The following is a 22,829-nucleotide window of genomic DNA, read 5'->3' as shown; positions in this document are numbered from 1 at the left end:
TGCTGTGAGTCCACTTTTGATTATGCAATTATGAAAAGGCCAGAGTTACACAGTAGCATTTTGGTAACGACGCAAGCAGGAAAATATGATTTTTCCACTGGTTTCCTTTTTTTCAGCCTATTAAAAATTCTGATGAGGGAAAAATGGAAACCAGATTGGTTAGAATTACACAACTTGCAGAAAGTAACTTAGTACATATACTCAGCTACTTTAGTCAGGAAATGTTTGCAGTCTAACATTTTTTGTAATTTTGTTTATCTACTCTGAAATTGTGTATTTTTAACAGCACTCAAGTTGCTCTGTGTCTTTAGCTACAGTTTCTTTTGTCATCGGTTTTGAGTTTTTGTGAGCTCATGTTTTCTTTTGTTTTGAGCATGATTCATATTTTGTTTGGGTTTTGTTCTTCACTTTTGTTTAAATTTAGCTTTCTGTTTTATTTATTATACCTTCCTGGTGGTCCTACTTTATATTTAGCCTGTCATTTGAGTCTTGCTTTTTAGTTTGTCTTTTTGATTGGGTTTGTGTGTGTGTGTGTGTCTAGTTTGCACTTAGCTTTCTATTCATTAAGGTATTTTTTTAAATTATCTTGTGCTTAGAAGCCTTGTTTATTTTCCGATGCTTTGTATGGGCTCTTTATGGTCTATTTCCTACTTTTGCTGTTTAAGACTGAGGTCTGTTTGCGTTCCTTTATTTGTTGAGTCTTTGTTACATTTGGTGGCATTTATTTTTAAATTAATTTCACCTCTATGCTCCTTCTCTGTCCCTCTATCACTCTGTGTTTGCCCTTTTACTTTCAGTGTTCCTGTTTTCCTTCTCATCTCCTGTGTCAAGTTAGTTTTTTTCTCGTTTAGTCTTTATTTCCCATTTTATTTTGGTCAATGTTTAGCTTTCTGTATTTTGTCTAGTTTTACTACACCTGCCCATTGTCTTGATTGTTTTCAGCTTTGTTTAGTTCCCCAACTGTGTTCTCTTCCCTCATTACCTCTTCTGTATATATGTATGTATTGTCTCAGCCTTCCTTTGTCACATTGTATATTTAGCTGTATATTCTCTGAGCTTGGTTTTCTGTATATTTGAAGTCCCTGGATTTACTTTCTGAATAACTGGGTATGGACTATCAGCATTAAATGTCCTCTTTGTGTTTGCCTTCTGTGTTCCTGTGTCTTGCTGCCTATGTTGGAAATGAATCCATATTCCACATGTGTGTCTTGGCAGAATGACATTTTAAAGAATGACAACATCAGATATAAAGCATAATGATACATATATAAAGAAGCTGCCTACATATTGATGCATTAATGAAAGAAAATACTAAAACACTGACACAGACAATTGTGTTTTCATAGTGGAGTAATATTTAACTATATTACTTGGCTAATCCAAACTCAGATGTGAGTGGTTTTCTCAGTGTGACGATTGGGTGCGAGGGTGTCACTGAACAGTTTGATATGTGCACAATGTAAATCACACTCTCTGGCCTTTCCAGTAATCAGACCCTAACCAAACTGAACACCCACAGGAGACTGTGGACCAGTGACAGTGCTTTCCACCACCAAAAGCACTGTCATGACAGAAAAATGGAAAAATGTTTTTCCAAGCTTCCAGTAGAGCCACCCACCACCTTGGTAAGACACTCTTTATTGGGTTGTTTTCTCTTTGTTTGTCACCCATTTTTATCAGCCCTTTGAAAAAAAAAAAACAGTTAGCTTTAAAAACACTAATACATTTAGCTCAACCTCAATATATCCTCTTGTTTAAAAAATGAAAGGTTTTTCAGCCCAGCTATTTTTGAATTCTTGGAATTTAGTAGAGGTTCCTTGTAGTTAGAATAATCCTCATGATGGTCTTTGCTATAGCCGGTCAGTTCACCCACTGATTGGCCGCCCCTCACAAGCAGAAGGCTAGAAAAAAAGCAGGTTTATGGCACTTCTGTGCTCACAGCCAGAGCTGTGTGTCTGAAATAATCATTTTAAGGACATCCACTCTCAATGAGCAGAAATCCGTTTAAAACCACTGATTAGGAGCTAAATTTTCTCAGTCTAGAGTATGTGCTTTTGTACACAAGCTTACTAACAATATATATGATCAAAATAAGAGAAACTAGAATAAGTCCACTTTAAGAAGACTCAAAGCTAAATATCTCTTGGCCATGTCTTTACAAACAGCAGTAAATATTGTATCAATCTTCTAGTCTAACTCGTTCCACCTCTGTTAAACCTGCAGTCGCACCAACATATCATCACGGTATTTTTTAACTTGATAAGAGGACCACTTCTACTTAAGTGTTTCTTTTTAAGCAGGAATTTTCTGGGAGACTGTCCACCTCCTGTACTTAAATCAGTTATCACACTGTTAAGCAAACGTCTCCCCTAACTCTCCCCAGACCCTCCGCAGTGCTCGACGGTGATGAAAATTCAAACTCGTACTCAAACATTCACCAGACAGAAATATTTCATTCCCAGCTTCTGTCAAGAAACCTGAAAAACTTGATGGATAGTGCTGGACGAAGGGGTGGGGTAGTGCTGTGGGAGGACTGCACACATATGCATGCGCATACACACACGACTACACACTCTGTGCCCTCAAATTGTGGTTCCTTATTGAAATAATAAGCTGTATCCATTCGGTGTTTCTGCCAGTGAAAACAGCACTGGTATCAAGCACATGAGGATTGAGTTATTCTATGCATGTGTGTGTGTGTGTGTCTATGGTCAGAGTGACTGGTGCCCCCACTGTGCGGTCAATAAAACCATTATGCCCATCGTTTCCTACATGGCCCTCCACCCCCTCAAGCTCCTTTCTTCCTCTCTCCCCTGTGTCCCATCCTGTGTGGTCCCTCCTTGCTCTCCTCTGACCATCTGAGTGGTTAAAAGAGATTAAAGTTAACAGCATGCTTTACAAAATCTTCATCTCATTAAGACTCAGTGAGCTAGAGGCTAACTGAGCGTGATCCAGCCAACATGGCATCTATTAACTTTTATACGCCTCTGAATGAATTAAGCGATTTATGGGTGTTTTCAGAGGCCAAAAAAGGGGCACTCTTGACAGGTTGGGAGAGATACTATGTTTGGCTCCTAGACTAATTCCACCTAATAGGATATGACCACCATGCAACCTGTTTTGAACCATGTATGAAAGAGTCTTTGAAAAATTTGATTTCTGCATATGTGATAGCATCAGGTCGCAGCCTTTAGCTAGGTTGGAGGTGGAAGTTAAAGGGAGTCTGATCAAGTTCGCCTGGCCCCTTGTTTCACAAAAAAACCCTTTGAGAAGATGCCAGCAAGAGCTTGAGGTCCAAGGCCTCCTGTGTCCTCCTCTTGCTCTTTATGTCTCCCTGTTATTCTTTCTTCCTCTGATCCTAATCTCCTCCAAATATTTGCTTAATAGTCGAGATGGGGAGACGCCTTACGTTTTGGAAGTTGGAGCGCGCACAGATACACAAAAGAGCAAGAGTAGATGAAACCACAAACACGCATGAAAGCTTCGTTTTGGCAGTGACACGGTGAAGGAAGCACAAACAAAAACTCTTCCAGATGTCTACATTTACCTCCTCTGACCTCCTCTCATCTTGTCCTCACTAACCTTTGCTGCCCTCCTCACTCCATCCCGCATCATTTATCCCCTACTGTTTATATCCCTCCCCTCCTACAATTTCTCTCCATGCACCAGATCGCTGTGGCAATAAACAGACCACATCAACCAAAACCATCCTACTCGTCTCATGTTCCAAGTAAATTAGTGGTATCCTTAGATGCATAATTACAAAACAATTTCAGGTGCTCGAACTGCACGAATGACAGCTGGAGTAAAGGGGAAAAAATAATCAAACCTCCTTCAAGATGAACTGCAGAGATGTGTAATACACGAATCCCAATCCAGTCAAAGAACTACACTGTTTGAAAACAAACGATGAATAGTAATCACTGGTTTCAGACTGACATGTAGCTGAAATCTGTCCTTTTGTGGCAGCTCAGTCCAGCTAGATTAGGGGGTTTGAGGTGGTTGGCGCTCCCGCACTTTTGAATGCCAGCAGAGCCTCGTTCGCACAGAGGTGAAGAGTGTAAACAGACACTGAGGTGGAGAGTGAGTGAGCAAAGCACAGCAGCTCTTGTTATTTACTTTAACTGTCTCTGCTATGAAACACAGTCAAAAGTTAAGAGAATACTTTCAGTGACCATTTTGAGGTGAAATTGCCCAAGACGCAACGAATGAAACAGGAGCCATTATCAGACCCTTTAACCACATCCCAGAGAGAGTCAGAGCGAGAAAGAGGCGGGTTTCAGTACGCCCTGCCGGATGTGTGACCGCTCTTCCAAATGTTGGTTTTTGCTTTGTTTATTTATCTACCCGACCCACTCAGAGGTGACCCCCGGGGTGAGTTGTGGGGGCAGTCCAGTGTGTGCATTTGGATGTATGGACACATACCCCACTCCCCTTATGTGCACACCCACCACCACCATCACCACAACCCAGCAGGCTTCACATTGAGCTGCGCTATCTAAAAATATCACCCGTGAAAAAAGGTGGAAAAATACTTGCCTTGTGTGGTGGAGGAATAAAGAGAGAGAGAGATGAAGAAGCAATGGACCAAACCTCTCGCTCACCTCTTGATTTTTACCGCACCCTGCACTGAAAGGCAGACTTGTTCTTTAGCTTTTGCAGTTCAACCACTGACTGCACAGACACACACACACACACACACCGCAGTCATGAAAGTTTATGTTCACATACCTGTCCCTTATGTGTCAGTCATGTTTTGGTTTCATTGCCTATAAATAAGCTGTCTGCTTTATTGTATCTCCGAGACCATGACCATGTAAACTTATAGCAGCCACTGTGGCCACAAATGGGAATTTACATGGTTATGGCTCAAGTCAGTCACCTAAGTCAGTTGCTTTAAAGTTGAATTAATCAATATTTCTATCAAAAATTGCATGTGATATGAAAGGTTTGCTGTGCATACCATTTTAGCAGCTTCTGGGTCAATGGTGGGAAATTAATTTCCCCAAGGACACACATTAGAAACTGGGGCTTTAGTGGAAGTTTGCACCGGAAGGTTGCCGGTTCGAGCCCCGGCTTGGACAGTCTCGGTCGTTGTGTCCTTTGGCAAGACACTTCACCCGTTGCCTACTGGTGGTGGTCAGAGGGCCCGGTGGCGTCAGTGTCCGGCAGCCTCTGTCAGTGCGCCCCAGGGTGGCTGTGGCTACAATGTAGCTTGCCATCACCAATATGTGTGTGAATGGGTGGATGACTGGATGTGCAAAGCACTTAGGGGTACTTAAGGACTAGTAAAGCGCTATACAAATACAGGCCATTTACCATTAGCATCCAGGCTGTAAATATAAACCATTAACCAAGTTATTTGACTATAAGCTTCTTGATATTTGACATTAAGTAAGGTTGCAGCAGCAAATTTGCAAAGACTGGCATTTAGTTAATTCTTCACCTCACATAATTTATATTCTTATTGTAGTGAAATTCACTTTTATAAGCTCTCAAATTCGACTGCATTCATTCATTCAAGACTTAAACATCCTCAAAAGAAGAAGCCCACACAATAATAGTACTGCCCAATATTTGGATGCTCTGCCCTGGCCTGTGCTCGTGTCCACACTTCCTCCCCGCCCTCCTCCTCTCTCCACAGTGAAATAAAGTTCGCCTACTCACGATTAAAATGGGAAAAACAGGGATGGTATAACTCCATTGCTTGGGAATTTTAAACAGGGGAAAGTTGGCATCACTCAGCATCTTAGCTCCACTAAATTCAGCAGTGAATATTTCCACACAGTAAAAAAAACGACTCACTTCTCAATGCAGCACAAGTAAAGCATTAGACAGAATTATAGGTGGATATGTCCTGCTTCCGTTTATTACAGCAGGTTGAGATTTGAGTTTTTAGCGGAGGACAGTGACAGCGGAGGTGAATGCTTTAAACAATGGTTTGGATCAGATTTTAAACGGGATCAAATGTCTTAAATGGTGAACTTGTTGAACGCTGACAACGATCAGATACACAAACAGTCTTTTCCTTGACTTATAAGTGGTCAGATACTGGGAATTGCACACCCCACAGACACACACACAAACACAGAAATGGTGGGGAGAAAGGCAGAGCCTATTTCAATGGACTTTCCTGCTGTCAGAATGTCTGGTATGCATTAGCCACAGACTCCAGTGGGATAGCTGGATCACAGCATGCGTGTGCATGCGGGTATATGCATGCAAGCAGGCGCACAAACACGCACACATGCATTCACTCACTCACAAAAACAAGGAAAGAAGACAGACAAGAGGGAGAAGCTTTAACAGAGTCAAACACTCAACGTGTAATTGAGAAGATGTCTCATAAGACATGTTTGAAGGTTTTGGTACTGAATCCTGAAAAGGCTTTCACATATGGCTATACAGGTCAGAAATGCAGCTATTAATAACTACGTATAAGGAAATGCTTGAAAGTAACCACAGCATGCAGGCACTATTTTACTTATACTCCTTGACACCCTTTGATCTCAATTGCAACCAGGCTGAATTTATTCTGTTGTCTTTGGATTGATGAATAAATGAGTGCCAGAGTGAGTCAGGTTCAAATGTGCGTTTACCTGTGATGTGGTTGTGTAAGTATTTGTGTTTGCCTGTGCAGTTCAGTGGTGAGAATGAGAAAGAAACATGTAGAAAACAGCTGTTGTTAAAAAAAGGAAAAAGAAAAGTTGTGTTTCTTAAAAAAAATACTTTGGTTTGGTGGGTTTGAAAAATGTAATGTTTGTAGTTTTGTTTCAGCAGTGTCCATTTGAGAGAGCAGAAAACCCCCAGGCCTGTCATCATGACCTCATGTTTGCTTTTACTTTCATACTTTCTCAAAATAAAATTGGGTTTACGGTCTTAAAATGCTGCAGAACATCATGTAAGAAAGTTTTATTTTGAAAGTGGAAGTGGGGTGTAGAAAGGCTGGAGGATGTGGAAGTGATGGGGCACTTTTTTTTTCCACTGTTGTTTTTTTTTTTTTTTTTAACATTTCTTGGCAGAGCTGTCGGGATATAACCTGTAAACCCTGTTTTGAACTTTTCTGACAAAACCATTATTAATTACTGTTATTAGATCTGAAATACTGTGGCATATATGTCATTCATTATTCTTTCAACAATAAAGAAAACTGAACCTGATGACAGAAGCTTTGAAACTGAAATCATAAACAGTAGCCAGCTCGAGGTTTTTACTGGCAAATATCTGCTGCATTTCTACAATTTCAACAATAACTAGAAAGCTCTCTTTGGTTGCTTTTTGACTCAATCTTTGCCCATTAAATGTTGCTACCCCATTTCCTTGTAAAAAAAATTATTGGTCCCTTTTCATTGACATCACAAAAACCACACATACATTGAAGAGAGAGCTGGAGAAAGGCGTGCATGCTGGGATCAAAGAGGCCAAACCAGAAAGAGAGGACCACATGGCTCCCACAATGCAGCACTTATCCAGAATCTGAATCAGTTGCAGTCTGGACTGTTGGGCTGCAGCACTGAGTCCAAAAATCCCTACTCAAAACTCACAAAAGTGGTTTTATAGTATTCACAAACTCTTGAATATGACCTTATTACACCCTCAGACACCCAAGGACAGAAAAATGGGAGCTCAACACAGTACGTCATCTCATTTTGCACACACCTGGGTTGACCTGCGACGTGACGCCTCCTAACAAATAGACAAGGATGAGCAGGAGGAAGTGAATGTCCCACAGGTGCTTCATCCCAAACACGTGCAAAGAGACAGACTTCCAACCTGAAAGACAAGATGGAAACAGCGGGTTATGCAAACACCTGAAAGACAGTTTCATAAACTCGGGGATAAAACTGTGAACTCTTTGGTGCCTGCAGGATGACCAGATTACATTTTGTACTAACTCCTCTGTATTCATGGGAACAAAACATTTGTTTAGATATATAAGAGGAAAATGGCAGTTTAATTGGAAACATGTTTTTATTTCACTCAATAAAAAACACAATAACTGCCACCGAAAACTGGAATTTCCCTTTATTTAGAGCTTTATCGCTCTGTGAAAGAGCTATTAAAATCTAACTGTAGGGATGTTTAAATTTCAGCCAAAGAAGACAAAATAGTCTCAGTTAAAGTTGGGGTTTTTTATGATTTTACATAATGCACACTAATTATAGGAAGAAATGAGGAACGAATAAACGAAGGGACAAATTATGAAGCGAGGGGGAAAGAGACGTCGAGGCACTGAGTCACAGACATGACCTCAGCTGGAAGGCCGCACAGCCAACCAGCCGCCTCCAACTGACCAGTCCATCCAACAACAGAGAGAAACACCTAGTTTCAGCTAGTTTCTCACCAAATCCAATTCATAATCAGCCTTTATTTGTAGCACTTTTTAGATTACATTTACAAATGCTGTGACTGTGCAAATGTAAAAGTGCAAAAAGTGATGAAAGAGATCAGTGAAATGCCAGCGTGCTTGATCTTTTTAAAGGGGACTATTAAAACTCTGAACAGCTTCGCCAGCATTAGCAAAAGCTTCCACTTATGTTTCCGCATTAAATTTGCACATTCCTGATCACCGTGTGTCTGCTTGAAGAAATCAGAACTTAACACCTGAAGTCTAGTTTTGCTTTAACATTTTACAGCGTAGAATACTCTACACGCTGTTCAGCTGTTTGGTAGTAGAGGAAATCAATAAAGCAAGGTTATCTAAACTAAAACACACGTGATGCAAAGCAAAACTAAGAGAACATTGTGGGAATTTTCATAAAGAAACATCACAGTGTGTGTGTGTGTGTGTGTGTGTGTGTCTGTATCGAACATTTCCTGGTCTTCGTCTCGGGCCAAAAGCAACATATTCCTGACATTCTCCCACTGAAATAACAAAAGGAGCAGCAGTCTGGTCAATGAAACAGAGTTTCACCACAGTGCAGGCCTCTGTTCATTTTATTTCATGTTCAATCTGCTGTCATCTGTTTCAAGATTTGCTGATACTTCAGTTTGTCCAAATCAAACATATATGCGGTACAGGATCTGTCCGTCTATAGATACGCCTGCACTGCAGCATGTGTTTCTAAACATTACCTGACTAAGACGCACACAGGAACAAGAAGTGCACTCAGATTGGACATTAAATGTGCAGGTAACGATAAGATAAATTCAAAGATAGTGAGCACTCCTCCTGTGTTTTTCATCCTTCATTCAGCTCTGTCACCTAAATCAAACAGTGTATTTTCAGTTTTGAGGATAAATGAGGAGTGTAAGGCAAGGCAAGTTTATTTATATAGCACAATTCAACAACAAGGTCATTCAAAGTGCTTTACAGAGACATTAAAAAACAAAAACAAATAAAAAGCATGATTTAAAATTGATTAAAAAAAAACAGTAGATAAAATCAGAACAGTTGATAAAATCAGTAGCTAAAATGTAAGTTTTGAAATTTAAGCTTAAAATGTGGATTTGGTGTTTTATTCAAATGCTGCTAAGAATAGGTGAGTCTTCAACCTGGATTTAAATAAACTGAGCGTTTCAGCTGATGTGAGGCTTTCTGGGAGTTTGTTCCAGATATATGGAGCATAAAAGCTGAATGCAGCTTCTCCGTGTCTGGTTCTGACTCTGGGAACTGATAAAAAACCGGATCCAGACGACCTGAGGGATCTGGAAGGTTCATACTGGGTCAGGAGGTGTAATATAGCTTTGTAGCCCTGAGCTTACACTGTTTTTTACGAGAAGTTTAGAATCGCGCCTTATATTTAAGAACGAAATCCTATCAAAATGCTGGATTTAGCATTAGTTGTACATTAGTTATGAATTCTCTGATTGCTTGAGCACAGAGAACAGAGAGTCCACCCAGTGCATGTTGTGACACTTATTACACCCTGACTTGCCTCTTTCATTGTACCTTCACACATAATCTCATTGCTTTTCTTACTGCTATTTCCTGCAGCTTCATGTTACAGCCATTTCCCACTGAGACGCTTTTGCTAAGCTTAATTCCTCTTGGCATTTCGTAGCTAATGAAACACAAACACCTGATGGCTTGCGTGTATGTGGCAGTCAGAAATGTGTTTACCATGTGCTGGAGAACATTTATGTAAAGACTGCCTGTATTGTATGTCCGGGAGGAGAACTGACTTTTGGTTATACATTTGGAGACTCTCAAAGGAGCATACCAGTGTGTTTGCGTGCAAACATACATTTCACATAACTGCTCACCAACTATCAGACAGTCTGGAGCGCTATAGATCTAAACTTAAATATGTGGACTGACAAAACTGAGCACAGAGAGGCTGAATCCCCAGACCATGTCTCCTGTTGATAATTGGTGGTCCCCTGAGTTGTAATCAACAGATCAAAAGGCCAGCCTCTGAAACACCTCCAAAGCACTATCTCTAAAACTAATGATCAGATATACTTTCAGTAAGCGAGCAAAGCACGCTGTAATCACAGATGACTCCTGTGGATAAAGACAAACTTGAAAAACCTGCAGGTTTTACACAAATAAAGGCGGGGTACATTTGACAAACACAAAAAGTGAGTCTGAAATGTCTTTAAATGACAACAACACCAAGAAAAACATGTTTTAGATAATAATGGCTTTTTATTCTCTTGCCAAAAGTAAAATGTCTAGCTTTCATTTGTTTGTTGTATGGGGATGAGAGGCCCTTTAAGATGCTGGAATTTTGCATGTTCGCTCCATGTCTGCATGGGTTTTCTTCAAAAACATCCATGTTAGGTAAACTGATGATTCTAAATTGGCTCTGTGTGTGAATGTGAGCATGCATGGTTGTCTAGATCTCTGTGTTAACCTTTCAGAAGACTAATGACTGACACAGGGTGTACCTGTGCAAGTCATTTGTGTACCTAGGAGTACCTGATGTACCAAGGATAGACTCCAGTCCCACCACAACCCTGAATGGATAAGCAGAGGAAAATGTATGGCCTATTATTTATTAAAGTTTTTAACTTTTTCTCAGCTTTAAACATCATTTTTTTAAGGTTTCCTCATATAAATATTCCAAAGTTTAATCAGTAACAGCTTCAAAACTGCAATTTGAAAATAAATACATTTGGACTCTGCTGCTCTGGAGAATTTGGGCAATAAGTTTCCTTATCACTCACTTGATACAACTGAACTTCCCCTAAAACTCATTACATCTTTACTCTGCGAATGTGATACAACAAAAATGAATCACAAATAATCAAATAACTGTTTAGTCAGTTATAAAAACCCAGCTCTGTTTTTACAGCAGACGGATCCTAATTCCCGATTCACGGACCTTCAGAAAGTTAGAAAGTGTTGAACAACCACAGATCTCGACATAATTTACTTTAAGATTTAATTGCAGAGGTTTGGAAAGTGCTTAATATGGTAATAAAGACTACTGTGAAAGCTCAAATTGTAGTAAGAACACCGGGAATCTGAGTGAAAAGACTCGGCTCAGCAGCAGCCTGGATAAACTACGTATGTTGTGACAAATTCAAATCTAGAAGGCAAAAAAATGTAACTATAAAGTCTAATCTATAAAAATTAAACCCGTTTTTTAAGAGTTGTTTGCTTCCCCGGAATACAACTACACAAACTTCCAGCTGTGTTTTCCATACCTGTATTAATAAAACAGCTTTTATTCCCTGTTATAGTAACATCAGATCAGTCCACAGTGCTAAGAACCCAGCACAGGTCCACATTTCTGGAAAGTTCTCTCCGCTCTCCTCTTACAGGAACACGGCAGGAAAAACTTATTCATATCCTATCTCCGTTTCAAAAGGTATCCTTTCCAGGGATTTTTCCTTTGCACTTCCAAAGAAAAAAATTCAGACTTTCATGTGAAAAAAATAAAGAAAAACAGAAAGTATCTCATTAAACTATTACTAAACCATGTAATATGATTAAACTATAATTGGTGAGTAATTTTAAAGTGTACTATTATTCATCATATTATGTATATTTAACATTTTCCATAAAGAGAAAATTAGCTGTCTCATTTCATGATGAAATACACAAGTAGCAATGGTGAAGTAAAAGACGGGGAAACTGGAGACCAGCTGCACAAACCCTTCAGAGGTGAATTTATTCTGATAGCTCCTGAGAGACACCACAGGAAAAAGTTAGGAGAGCTGGGTATACACAGACACCCCCACCTGTACATATGCAGAACAACCTCCAGCCCCTTTGTTATTCAGCCTGCTGGAGCACACACGGGATTCAAATTCTCTGAGGTGAAAATGGAAATAGTGTCCCCTTCCAGGTACGATATGTCTGCCATTTTCCTGCTAATTAAACAATCCTTCAACACTAGCAGGCAGAGTTTGGTTTGGATATCACTGGTCTGAGGTAAAGTCTGCTCTCTACTGTGACGATGGCGCCCAGGTAAACCGGGTCCAAATTTGGCCTGCATTTTTCACAACATGCAATCCAGTGTAAACAGCGAGACTGAGAGCCACGGGAGGGGAGAAACGAGGTGAGGATGGAAGCACAAAAGAGGTGTTGGATGAAAAAGGGCTATGATTCCATAGAGGACATGTCAACTCATAAACGGAGCTCCGAGGAAGAAGGAAAGCAAGATGAATTATAACGAGCGTGTTTTACGGTTGTTGTCATGGTGTAGTTCTTAAAGTGATGTCCAGAGGCCTCGCTTTGGGATCGGTTATATGTAAAAGATGGATGTAGCCACCATTACATCACCCATTAGTTAATGAAATCCTGTTATGAAGTGTTAGGGTGATCATTTTTGCCAATTTGCTGCAATTTTGGTGTTGTAACCACACTGACGACTGAGAGGCGGGTCTGACTGGGAAACTGAGGGATAATGCACCTTACCAAACACAAGGTGGACTCCACAAACAAAGGTGTGCTTTTGGATATACCTTTTTACCCTATTAGGGGCTGTTTTCTTAGGAAATTATTATTATGAAGTGTTAAACTTGTTAAAATGTTTTTAAGAAGGTCTAGGGCCATTTTTCTTAGATCTATAATCCAGTGTATTTTCTCAACATGGCCACAAAAAGGTAAGTTTAAGACACTTTCACACTTTTGGAAGGAACATACATCTTTGATATACAGTTTGTAGTCTGGTACTGTATTTCTGGTCCTTCTTGCCTTATAACTTTCTCACTTTGAACGTGTTAAATTGCTGACTTAGGCATATCAAAGTATCTGTGTGCCGCCTCACGTTTTAAATTCATGGACATGAGAGAGTCTACACCTCTGATCGCCTATCTTTTAAGACAGCTAACCTTCAGGAAAGTCTATACCGGTGCAAGGCCCACTCAAGGTTCACATTTCTGAAAATAAACTGCGGACACTTCCAAAAGCTTTCAGAAAAAGAACAAAAAATAAACCTGAGCAGAAAGTGTATAAAGCAATCAAAACAAAAGGCTTTAGAGTAGCAGGCATGACACATTTCAATGTGTCCGGGGAAACTTTCCTGTTACAAGTTATTCTGTAAAAGCATACAAATCTATAGTAAAAATATAGTCCAAAGAAGCCACAAAAGTTAGGAAAAAAAGTCAAATATATGACTTCACCAGTTTATAATTGTCAAGAGTGACAAGATACATAACAGAGTGGTGAGTTTCACATCAGTTCCACCTTACCGAGCTGTATCTCCAGACTATAAGTTATAAATGCCGAGGCAATAGCTCAAAAGGAAAATTGGCCTCATTTACTGTATTCCAACTCCAAAAGTTTCCTTTTTCCCTGAGTGAAATATGTTTAGCCTTCGGTGGGATGAAGAGTCCCTGAGGATGGCCTTTTTTCTGGTTTCATATGCTGCCATAGACATAACTATTTAGCATATAAAAAACAGAAAGCATGGAAATTTCTTCTTTTAAATAAATCTGTGTGCCTCCCCTAGGACTGCAAACATCCATCCATCCATCCATTCGCTTCCGCTTATCCTTTTCAAGGGGACTGCAAACATAATATGCTAAATGTCATAATGGAGTGCTCTATCTTCAGTCACAATATTAGGCAAGAACCCGATTTTCAGCTGAGGTTAAACTCATCTGTCATTATTAGTGTCATTTTGAAACTCTGATTGTTTATGAAGAAACTTGTTATAATTCCACATCATCAAGAGTTAAATTTACATACATATTCCCCGTGCAGGAAATCGTGACCGCGAGGGGCCTCACCCTCAGGTCGGCTGAGACCCAGGCTTACATGTTCAGCCCCTCGTGGGTCGATAAGTTAGCCCTCCTGGTGAAAAGAATACTTTGACATGTTGGGAGACATGTTATTTTCCCTTCCTGCAAAGACTTAGATTAGACGATAAATACTTTTCTCCTATGTGTCTCTTTACAAAAAGCTGCTGTCAGCCACTGGTTATATTAGCTTAATCTAATCTAACTTGTTCTGTTTTTCTATTTGCATAGATGTCTTTATAAGTGTGAAAATTGGGTGCTAGCAGGCCAGAAAAAGGCTATTTGACTCCCCAGTCTTGAGTGTTTATCCTATGCTAAGCTAAGTAGATACTTGCAGTAAATTCCTACTGAGCTGTGCGTTCACATGTTCTCCAGGAGGATGAATTTCCAGAGTCAGAAGGTCATTCTTCTGACGTTGTGTTCAAGTGCTTTAAGTCAGAAAATGGAAATAACATGGATGCTACAATGAGAAACTGTTTCTTGCATATAATAAATAAAATAGTTTTACTTGAATTGTTTATGTATTCATTGATAATAAGCTTTCTAGCTAGTCTCAGACAGTGTAGATGGATGGCAAGTAATGTTACAATCTAATACAGCACCACAGATTAAATGATACTATAAAAGTGGTCTGCAATATGTGAATTTCCACGATTGACCAAAAGCTGCTATAGCCAACAAAACATTTCCTTTCATACTCCGCGTGTGCTTTTATGACGTCAAGAACTCGGCAAATCATGTGCAGAACTTGGAAAAGTTGTTGTTCCAACTTGAGGGGGTGTTTTGGTGAACTTTTTCCAGCCGGGAACCATTTTTTTCCCGATTATTCCAACACCAAATGAATCCACAAAAGAGCTGGATGTCCTCAAAACAGATTCAAATGCAATACTTTAGCACCAATAATGAATTGTTATTTTCCTCTTGACTTACAATACAGTCCAGCATAACAGCTATTTATACATACTGTCTTACCAAGACTCAAATATGATAGAAAACGTGCTTTAAATGTTCCTGCGCGCACTGGGAGTTTTTGACTTTACATTTTACACAAAATCTTACATGCTAGAGGCTAGACCCCACTCAGGACAACATCTATGGCCAAAGCTATTCAGAGTTATTGCATGTTAGAACAGACATTATGTGTTTTAGAAATAATGACTTTCAGCCTCTGTGATAGGGCTCTAGCCTTTGATTGAAAACAGGTTGTTACAAACCAAGTGGTGATCAGCAGCAAGCAAAGTTTATTATCTAGCTGGAGCAGAACGTTCCTGAATGGAATAACTGTTTGCTCAAATTTCTGTTTCTGGGGTCGATATCAGGTCTCTCTTGGCTAGTTCAGGAAGTGGTGAAGGACAGATATTCCACTCAGAAACCCACAAGGCCGCAGAAAGAAACACACGCACAGCACACACATTTTTTAACCTGAAGGACGTCTTAAATACCTTTGAGGTAAACTGATGAGTCTGGACAATTCAGAAGAATAACTATTCAACCTAAATATTAAGGCACACCGGTTTAGTAGTCTCACAGGCGCTCGTGCACTGATTGCAAAGTCCTCCTGCAGAACACTCACATTGCCAAAGAAAAAAAAAATGCACAGGGATTTTATTTTGTTTTCCCAGGCTTTATATGTTTGTGTAAATAATTTAATTTGCTCGGGAGTAACGGGCAAAGCACACAGAGTAACACTGGTGCACCAGGGCCTGCAGCCTGGGAAAAACTGTAAAGTCAACACACAGGTTTACCTGGCTCTACTCCCTGCCTCTCTCACATACAAACACAAACACACAGCAGCATCAACATCTGAGGTTTTACAGGATCCCTCGCATGACAGGAAGCAGCCAGGCGAGGCTGGCACGGTTGAGAAAGACTGAGAATTTCACCATCCAGGCACCAAAAACTGTCCTGCCAATATCAGTGGCCAGACAGAAGAGGAGGGGGTGAAGGAAAGCACAAAGGCCTGAGGCTAGGGAGGCACTTAGAAAATTATATCTTCTGTTTTATAATCACAACGCTAAAACACAGGCCATAATTTCTGTCAAACTGTATGACTTCACGTTGATTAAAATATGAAATTTAACTACAGTGCTTTTAGAAAATAAAAATAACTGCATGACAGGTTAATTTCCAGGGTAAACACATTATAATGTCACTGCTCAATTCTTGCTTTTCCATTTGCTCATATTTTACTCTGCTTCCTAGATATCGCCCCTTGTCCCGACTGACTGCACAAAGGCTCTTGATTTAAGAAGCACAGGAAGGATGGAGCGTAATCTTATGCTAATACCAAGCCCACTAATTTACGGCAAAGTGGCATGTCTTGATTTATGAGATGAATCGTTATCAGTTTGCCAAATCTGAACACATTTTAATGGCCACTAAATCATTTTGATCTTATGAATAAAACAATAAAACACATCTATTAGCTACCTTGTATTTTTAAACTGGGTTTTGTTGGAGACCTGGAATGTAATGGAGCCTGTCTTTAAAGCACTTCTATTGTTCAAATGGTATCAACTGGTATCAATAGTAGACTGAAGTCTGAAGCCCAAGATTTGGGCTCATAAGGATTACTTACACACATGCTGATCTCATTATCTATTATTAACTTTGGTCAGATTTAATATGAGTAAATACATAAGGCAGAAAATAAGAAAATGCTTAAAAGTCAACCATTATTTTTCTTCTCTATTATTTTCCCCTCATTTTTGTTTTCTGTGTTAATGCCAGGACACGTGGTAGAAAAATTATGAGCGTGAGTACCAAATTGGTAATAAGATAATAAGAAGCACTTTTGCACCGAGAGCCACGCCCTGCATAGAGCATATGTACTAGTGTGAGTGTGTTTATGTGCACAGGTCTGATTGCTATTCAGTGCACCCGTATGCTATGCACCATAACCATCCACATGTGCTTTCTATTATATCCTCTTGTTTCTCCCTTAAGGCTGTAATATAGAATCACAGATATTTTTATGGAAAAGTATGGAATCCGAATTGTATTTCACAACCAGACCCAGGTGGAGCCATGTAAACACACAGCCGTAAAATCTTAGAATGAGGAGCAGGGACATGCATGGAAGAAGGCCCATACACACACACACACACACACAATTAAATTATTGTGACTGGAAAGGAAAAACGCCACGGAAAACAATCCTCTATTGTCCACATAAAATGTTGTGACATGTGGGGAGAAGTCCTTAGTTACATGCTTAAATGTGGGATATCTTACACCACATATGCAAATGTGACACGGCAGACTTTAAATGCTGCTCTGCGATACTGTGGATGAATACAAGATTCCGCTTCCTAAGCAATAGTTTTACAGTAACGTGAAACCCAAAGCTGAAAAGCAAAGGTCCTTCACTGCTTCACTGGTTGGAGACAACCTCTGCCGGATCTTTTCACATAAACAGTCTGTCTTTTGTTGCCTTCGTGTTGTTTATTTCCTTTAAAAAGCTGTGCAGGGGAAATATTACGTGTCACATCTTGTGTCGAGGCGTCTTTTTTGTTTTTTTCTTTATTACTGAGTCACAAAGCTGCTTTATTTATTTATTTATTGTTATCCTGGAACAGCAGTCACAAAGCGCTGTAGAAGAAACACCATATCACACGCAGCTTTGTGACATACTGTCATATTTCACTTTGTTTTAAGCTTCGCAGAAATTTCTCTATTTAAAAAAAGCCAGTAGTCAAACTCCACAGAGCTGGAGTAAGTGGTTCAAAGCATAAGGCAACCAGATCGCTTTTCGGTCCATTACCGTTATTCAGATGATTGAAAATCTACACAGAAAAACTGTCTGGATCCTGTCTACGTACTGCTTGCTGACATGATGGCTTAAAGGCTGCGTAAGGCGGTTGTCCCACCAATACACTATGTAATAAAGCAAAGGGGTTTTTCTTTTACAGCATAACTGTGTACAACGCATTCAGCCAGGAGCACACCTGTTGGAGTACGCCAGCGATGGTGCCACTGGGGACTTGAAACTTGCCTGAGGACACGAACTGTTCAAGCCAGTGTACAAGTGCTTGTAAAAAAAAAGGCTGTAAAAATGGAGAAAGAATGTGAGAACCTGCAGGAGAGACTGAAGCGTCATTTTTAGCACCCTCAGGCTGACCGGGCACAGAGTTTTACCTGCAAAATCCACCAAAATATTTCGACAAAGGCACAAACTGTTCATTGTGAATATTGTGCAGCTACAGGCTGTGTTTGTTATGTAAGGAGAGTAGCCCAAAATCTATGAGTGGAGATCCAGTTTGATTGAATATGCAGGCCCTGAACTTTACAGCTACACTGTCAGATTGGAAAAACAGCATCTCACGCCAATTTCCATCTCCCCCGTTAAAGCAGAGCTCTATCCGCCACACGGCGCCCAGCTCAAGAGCACTTGTGCATTGAAGCCATTTGACTGTGGCAGTTGGGGCTGTCTTAAATTTAAACAGCACACTGACTCACAAATATCAGTGACTGCCACTGAAGTGAATAATATATTAAAAAAAATACATTCACTGCCACCCACTTTCAAACTGAAAGCGCATTCTTGTCCAAAAGGTCACTAATTAAAACAGAATGATTTCAATTAATTCTTTTGTATTTTTGTAACAGGATCAAATAAAAACAAGTCGACACAGCAGAGCAGATAGCAGTGGTTCCAGAAAAAAAGGCCAGCGTTGTCCATGCAGTGACAACTCAGCAGTGACAACTCATTCAAAGCCAAGACTGTCATTTGTACCCAGCAGCAGCAGGCTGCAGCGAGTCATGAGGTTTTTCTCATGTTGAGATATTGCCTCAGAGTGTCCCTGACACTCTGTAATTAGGGAAGGCATGAGAGAACTGAGGTGAAGAGCTGGATGATGAGCATCAGACAAACAAACAAACAAGAAAAGACTTCCACATGTAAACAGGAGAAGGAGGACAGCTGAGGACACGTGCAAACAGAGAGAGGAGGGTTTCTGACTGCTTTGTGTTAATGAGCACCTCTAGCTTGGCTCCTTTATAATTACCTAGCTTTCATGATACACATCGAGAATAAGCTCTCTCTGGACGAAAGCAGCGAGCTTAATAATTATTCTACAGCGGAAATTAAATATATGTTTTCCATGACTGAAGACAAATCAACATATAGTTTTCAGAGAAACACCAATTAGACATACTCAGAAATAAGAAGGACAAAGGTAGACTTCTCTGGGTTACACGTTGCGTAATGCCCCTCAAAAGAAAGGTGATGATATGGGTGGTGGTTTGGGCAGGGTCAAAGTTCAAGCACATGTGGGATTGCAAAGTCAACAGCGCAGTATTTTAGCCATGACATTCCCTGAAATGGATCTATTTATGCCAAATTACAGCATGCACCTCAGCTAACGAGCGCACAGCTGGTTTTCTCCTGCCAGAGGCATTGATTTGAAAACGCTTCCAATCAAACAAGGTCAGTGTCGGGTTACTGCTAAGCTAAGTAAGCACCGGGTGCCTCTAGTGCAGTGTTTTGAAAGTAGGGTTGAAATTACAACCTTTGCTGTGGTGTGTGATTTGGGTCTGTATGTGAGGATGTCAGTCAGCGTCAAAGCTCGAGACAGAAGGGTTGCTAATTGAAAGGGCGTGCAGGAGAAATGCATAATTCCTCCTGTTGCTTCTTTTATTCTCTCTATCTGGGTGTGCGCCTATATGCATCTGCACACAGCTGCTCATCAGATACTGACATATATGGAGAACAGAGTGATGGCATGTGCTTAAATCAACAGTCTGAGCAAGTAAAATATATGGGTCCACTCCCCTCTTGCATCAACCACAAGTGTTTCATATATTTCAGTGTAATAGGAAATAACTTCTTTTAATTCTGCTTTGGCAAAGAACTCAATTATTATGATAAAGATGGTTTCCTATTAACACAATAACACGCCAAGCAGGGACACAACAAAGAGAGCTTAAAGGAAAAAGCCACACCCATATAGTCTTACACTGCAATAAATCCACAGTTTGTTGTAATCAGTACATTCCTGGACTTAATTTGCGGTGATGTTATGAAATCTGACTTATTGCTTTCTTTTGTCTGTTCCTACTCTATTACTTATTTGGTCCTCGCAGAGAAAGTGTCTGATCTAATAGCAGAGATAGCATAAGCAATTACAGTCCTGCACAGAAGTCACAGCCTTGTGCCATCAACAGTGTCTCAGCAATCAGTTTTATTAAAATAGGGCTTTTTTTTTGTCAAATCTCTTCAGATATTATGAAGCCACTGGGGTCAGCATCAGGTTTTTGCATTACTGGAATGAAAGTGCTTGTCCAGAAAAGAAATCCATCCACATATTAGACCCAGACTACATACGCATACCTGAGTGTCAGCGTGACCTTCCTCTAACAATTATTCCATTGATCAGAGCCACCTCTCATGACTGTTCACCTCAGCTGGGCACCGTGGTTCAAATGTCAAAGCTCTGAGCTCATAGTCCATATCCTGCGCTCTTCGGCAAAGCACAAAAGCGACCTCTGTGTGAACATCTATTACCCACATACCGCAGGATGATACCTACATACCACCTACGTAACACCTACACCGAAGTACACGCATCACCTCAGTGACACAAAGGCGTTTTTTTTTTAGAAAGCTGCAACTTCAAATTTCAACATTTCACCAGGTGACCACAGAGAGGATCTAAGCAGCATGAAATGAGTCAGTTGTTTTAGTTTTCCAAAACTTCCAGGCCACAAAAAAACACACAAAATATGTGTGAGCTTGATGCACGGCAGTAGAAAAGAAGTCACATCATTTTTTCATTAGCTATGCCCGTAAAAATAATACGCACAGTCATTCCGCACAGAAGAGAGGGGTTTGTATGATGAAGTCAATACCGCAACAAACTCCAAAATTATATTTAAGCCAGTCAACAGTAGACATGTGTGTTGTCTTAAAGTTACAGTAAGCACATAGAGAATAAAAAATACTCCACATCGGAAGATCTTAGCCTGCAAAGAGAAGTTTGCATTATATTCTTTCCTTCAATTTTAATTTCCATTAGAAATAAAAAGATATTTAAGAGTGAAAAGAAGGAATTGGCCTCAGTCACATTTGAAGTCAACCGCAGCAAAGCCAAACGGTAAGTAATAGCTTCTGTTGAAAACAGCTGCATCCATTGCAGAGCAGACAGGAGTCTGAATGCGGCACCGCATCGCTCTGTTCTGCTGTCCACTCTTCTCGTCTGCCATGCAAACAGAAGCTGCTTCAGTCACAAAAGTACACAGAAGTCTGGATCGCGTGTGCAAACGGGCCTCCCAAGAGGAAATAATTCAAGGAGAGAGCCAAGAAAGCTGATCAGTCTTAACAGTCCTAACATAGAGAATAAAAAGTTGTTGTTTTTTTAAAGTAAAAGAAATGAGTGACTTACTTCTAAGAGGGTTTTATTTTCATTTCAAACCATTTGTTCACTGATGGTTTTAGATTATTCCAGTGAGACGCGGGCGGCTGGATGTAACCCTCCAAACCTTGCTCTCTGTTGCTCGCTCACTCTCTGTCCGTCAGTTGCCTTCACCAGGACTCACTGGGCTGATGTAAGACACCCCTGCAAATAGGGGGGGGAAAAAAGAGGGAGAGAAGAGAAACAGAGTAAGAGAGCGAGAGAGGGAGGGAGGCAGGCAGGAAAAAAAATCACATTCTGTGGATTCCTGGGAGTTTGCCAACGTCCCAGAATTCCACATGCCACACATAAGGTTTCAATTAAAGACACACACAAAAAATCCAAAGCTCAATCAAAAAGCTTTCTTCCTCCTGAAAGGAACCTTTCTTTTGACAGCTACAGGACGAAGCATAGAAGCAGCCATAACTGAAGGGAGTATTTGCGGTGGTGTCGCTGTCACTTGCTTTATGTCAAATTCATATAACTTATTGTTTCATCACTAACCTTAAAAACAAGCTTATTTAGGTTTAAAAACTGCAAAAGAAGCTACTCTTTTATTGAACTCAGTGGCACTAACGCAGCAGTTTGTCACAACCTCAATAGTCGAACCAGATCCATGAAAAGTGTGAGTCAGGTGTCAGAGAGAGGTCTTCTTCTTATTACGTTGTACTCTGTGTGTTTTGCTGCTGATGTGGTCTGAACTCTATGACCTGATCTCTATAAAAACAATGAAGTTTTCATCTGTTAGACATGGTGACTAAGAGCTTTTCTTACTTAGTTACATGCAAAGCTGCTTGCTTTGCTGATGAGGAAACCATATTGACCTGCAGCGAAGTGACACCAATGGCCAGTGGAAATTTATTGGAACCCTAGGATTTTACTTTTTACTTGCTTGGAGATGTTTTTTCTGCTGCTTTTGCAAGTGTTTTACCACAGCTCCCACTGTCCTACTCTGTATTCCCCAGTTTAATATTCTGTTTAGGCATTTGTCAAGTCTCTTAAAGCTTTCCAGTTCTTTCCGATGGCCTGTTGGGGCAACGACTGTAGTTACAAAGAGATTTCCAGTTGTGTAAAGGTGTATCTGATATCCCTGTGTTAGTGTTGTTTCTGAATCATCATAATTCATTTTGACCTAGGTTCAGTATCACAAGTGACCAATCACAGTGTTATGGTGTCATAGTTTTGCGATGTGGGAAAAAAAACGTTGCCCATGTCCACTCACTCTAACATGTGATCTTGGTTAGGGTTACGGGGCTATAGTTAGGATATCGTTGCAGTGTTAAACCTGGACAAACATTAGCT

General features: G+C 40.3%; 1 protein-coding gene across 6 annotated transcripts in view; it reads right to left on the bottom strand.

Annotated features, from left to right (window-relative positions):
* ddr2a (discoidin domain receptor tyrosine kinase 2a) overlaps nucleotides 1-21,714 on the bottom strand; it is a 31,587-nt gene extending 9,873 nt beyond the window's left edge. For 4 of the 6 annotated variants that reach the window (XM_040052668.1, XM_040052671.1, XM_040052670.1 and 1 more), the window contains exons 1-2: nucleotides 21,519-21,713; nucleotides 7,660-7,773 (exon numbers count right to left, since the gene is read on the bottom strand). In XM_040052668.1, coding sequence (XP_039908602.1) covers nucleotides 7,660-7,741 — 82 coding nt within the window. In that variant the 5' untranslated portion in view covers nucleotides 7,742-7,773; nucleotides 21,519-21,713. Of the gene's footprint in view, nucleotides 1-7,659; nucleotides 7,774-21,518 lie in introns of all 6 variants that reach the window. The other 2 variants (XM_040052672.1, XM_040052669.1) reach the window with 2 other exon arrangements.
* Between the last annotated feature and the right edge of the window lie 1,115 nt (nucleotides 21,715-22,829).

The sequence above is a fragment of the Simochromis diagramma genome, unplaced genomic scaffold, assembly GCF_900408965.1.
Source record: "Simochromis diagramma unplaced genomic scaffold, fSimDia1.1 OVJJ01000419.1, whole genome shotgun sequence".
Taxonomy (NCBI): domain Eukaryota; kingdom Metazoa; phylum Chordata; class Actinopteri; order Cichliformes; family Cichlidae; genus Simochromis; species Simochromis diagramma.
The sequence above is the reverse complement of the archived record's forward strand: the minus strand, read 5'-3'. Positions and strand labels throughout refer to the sequence as shown.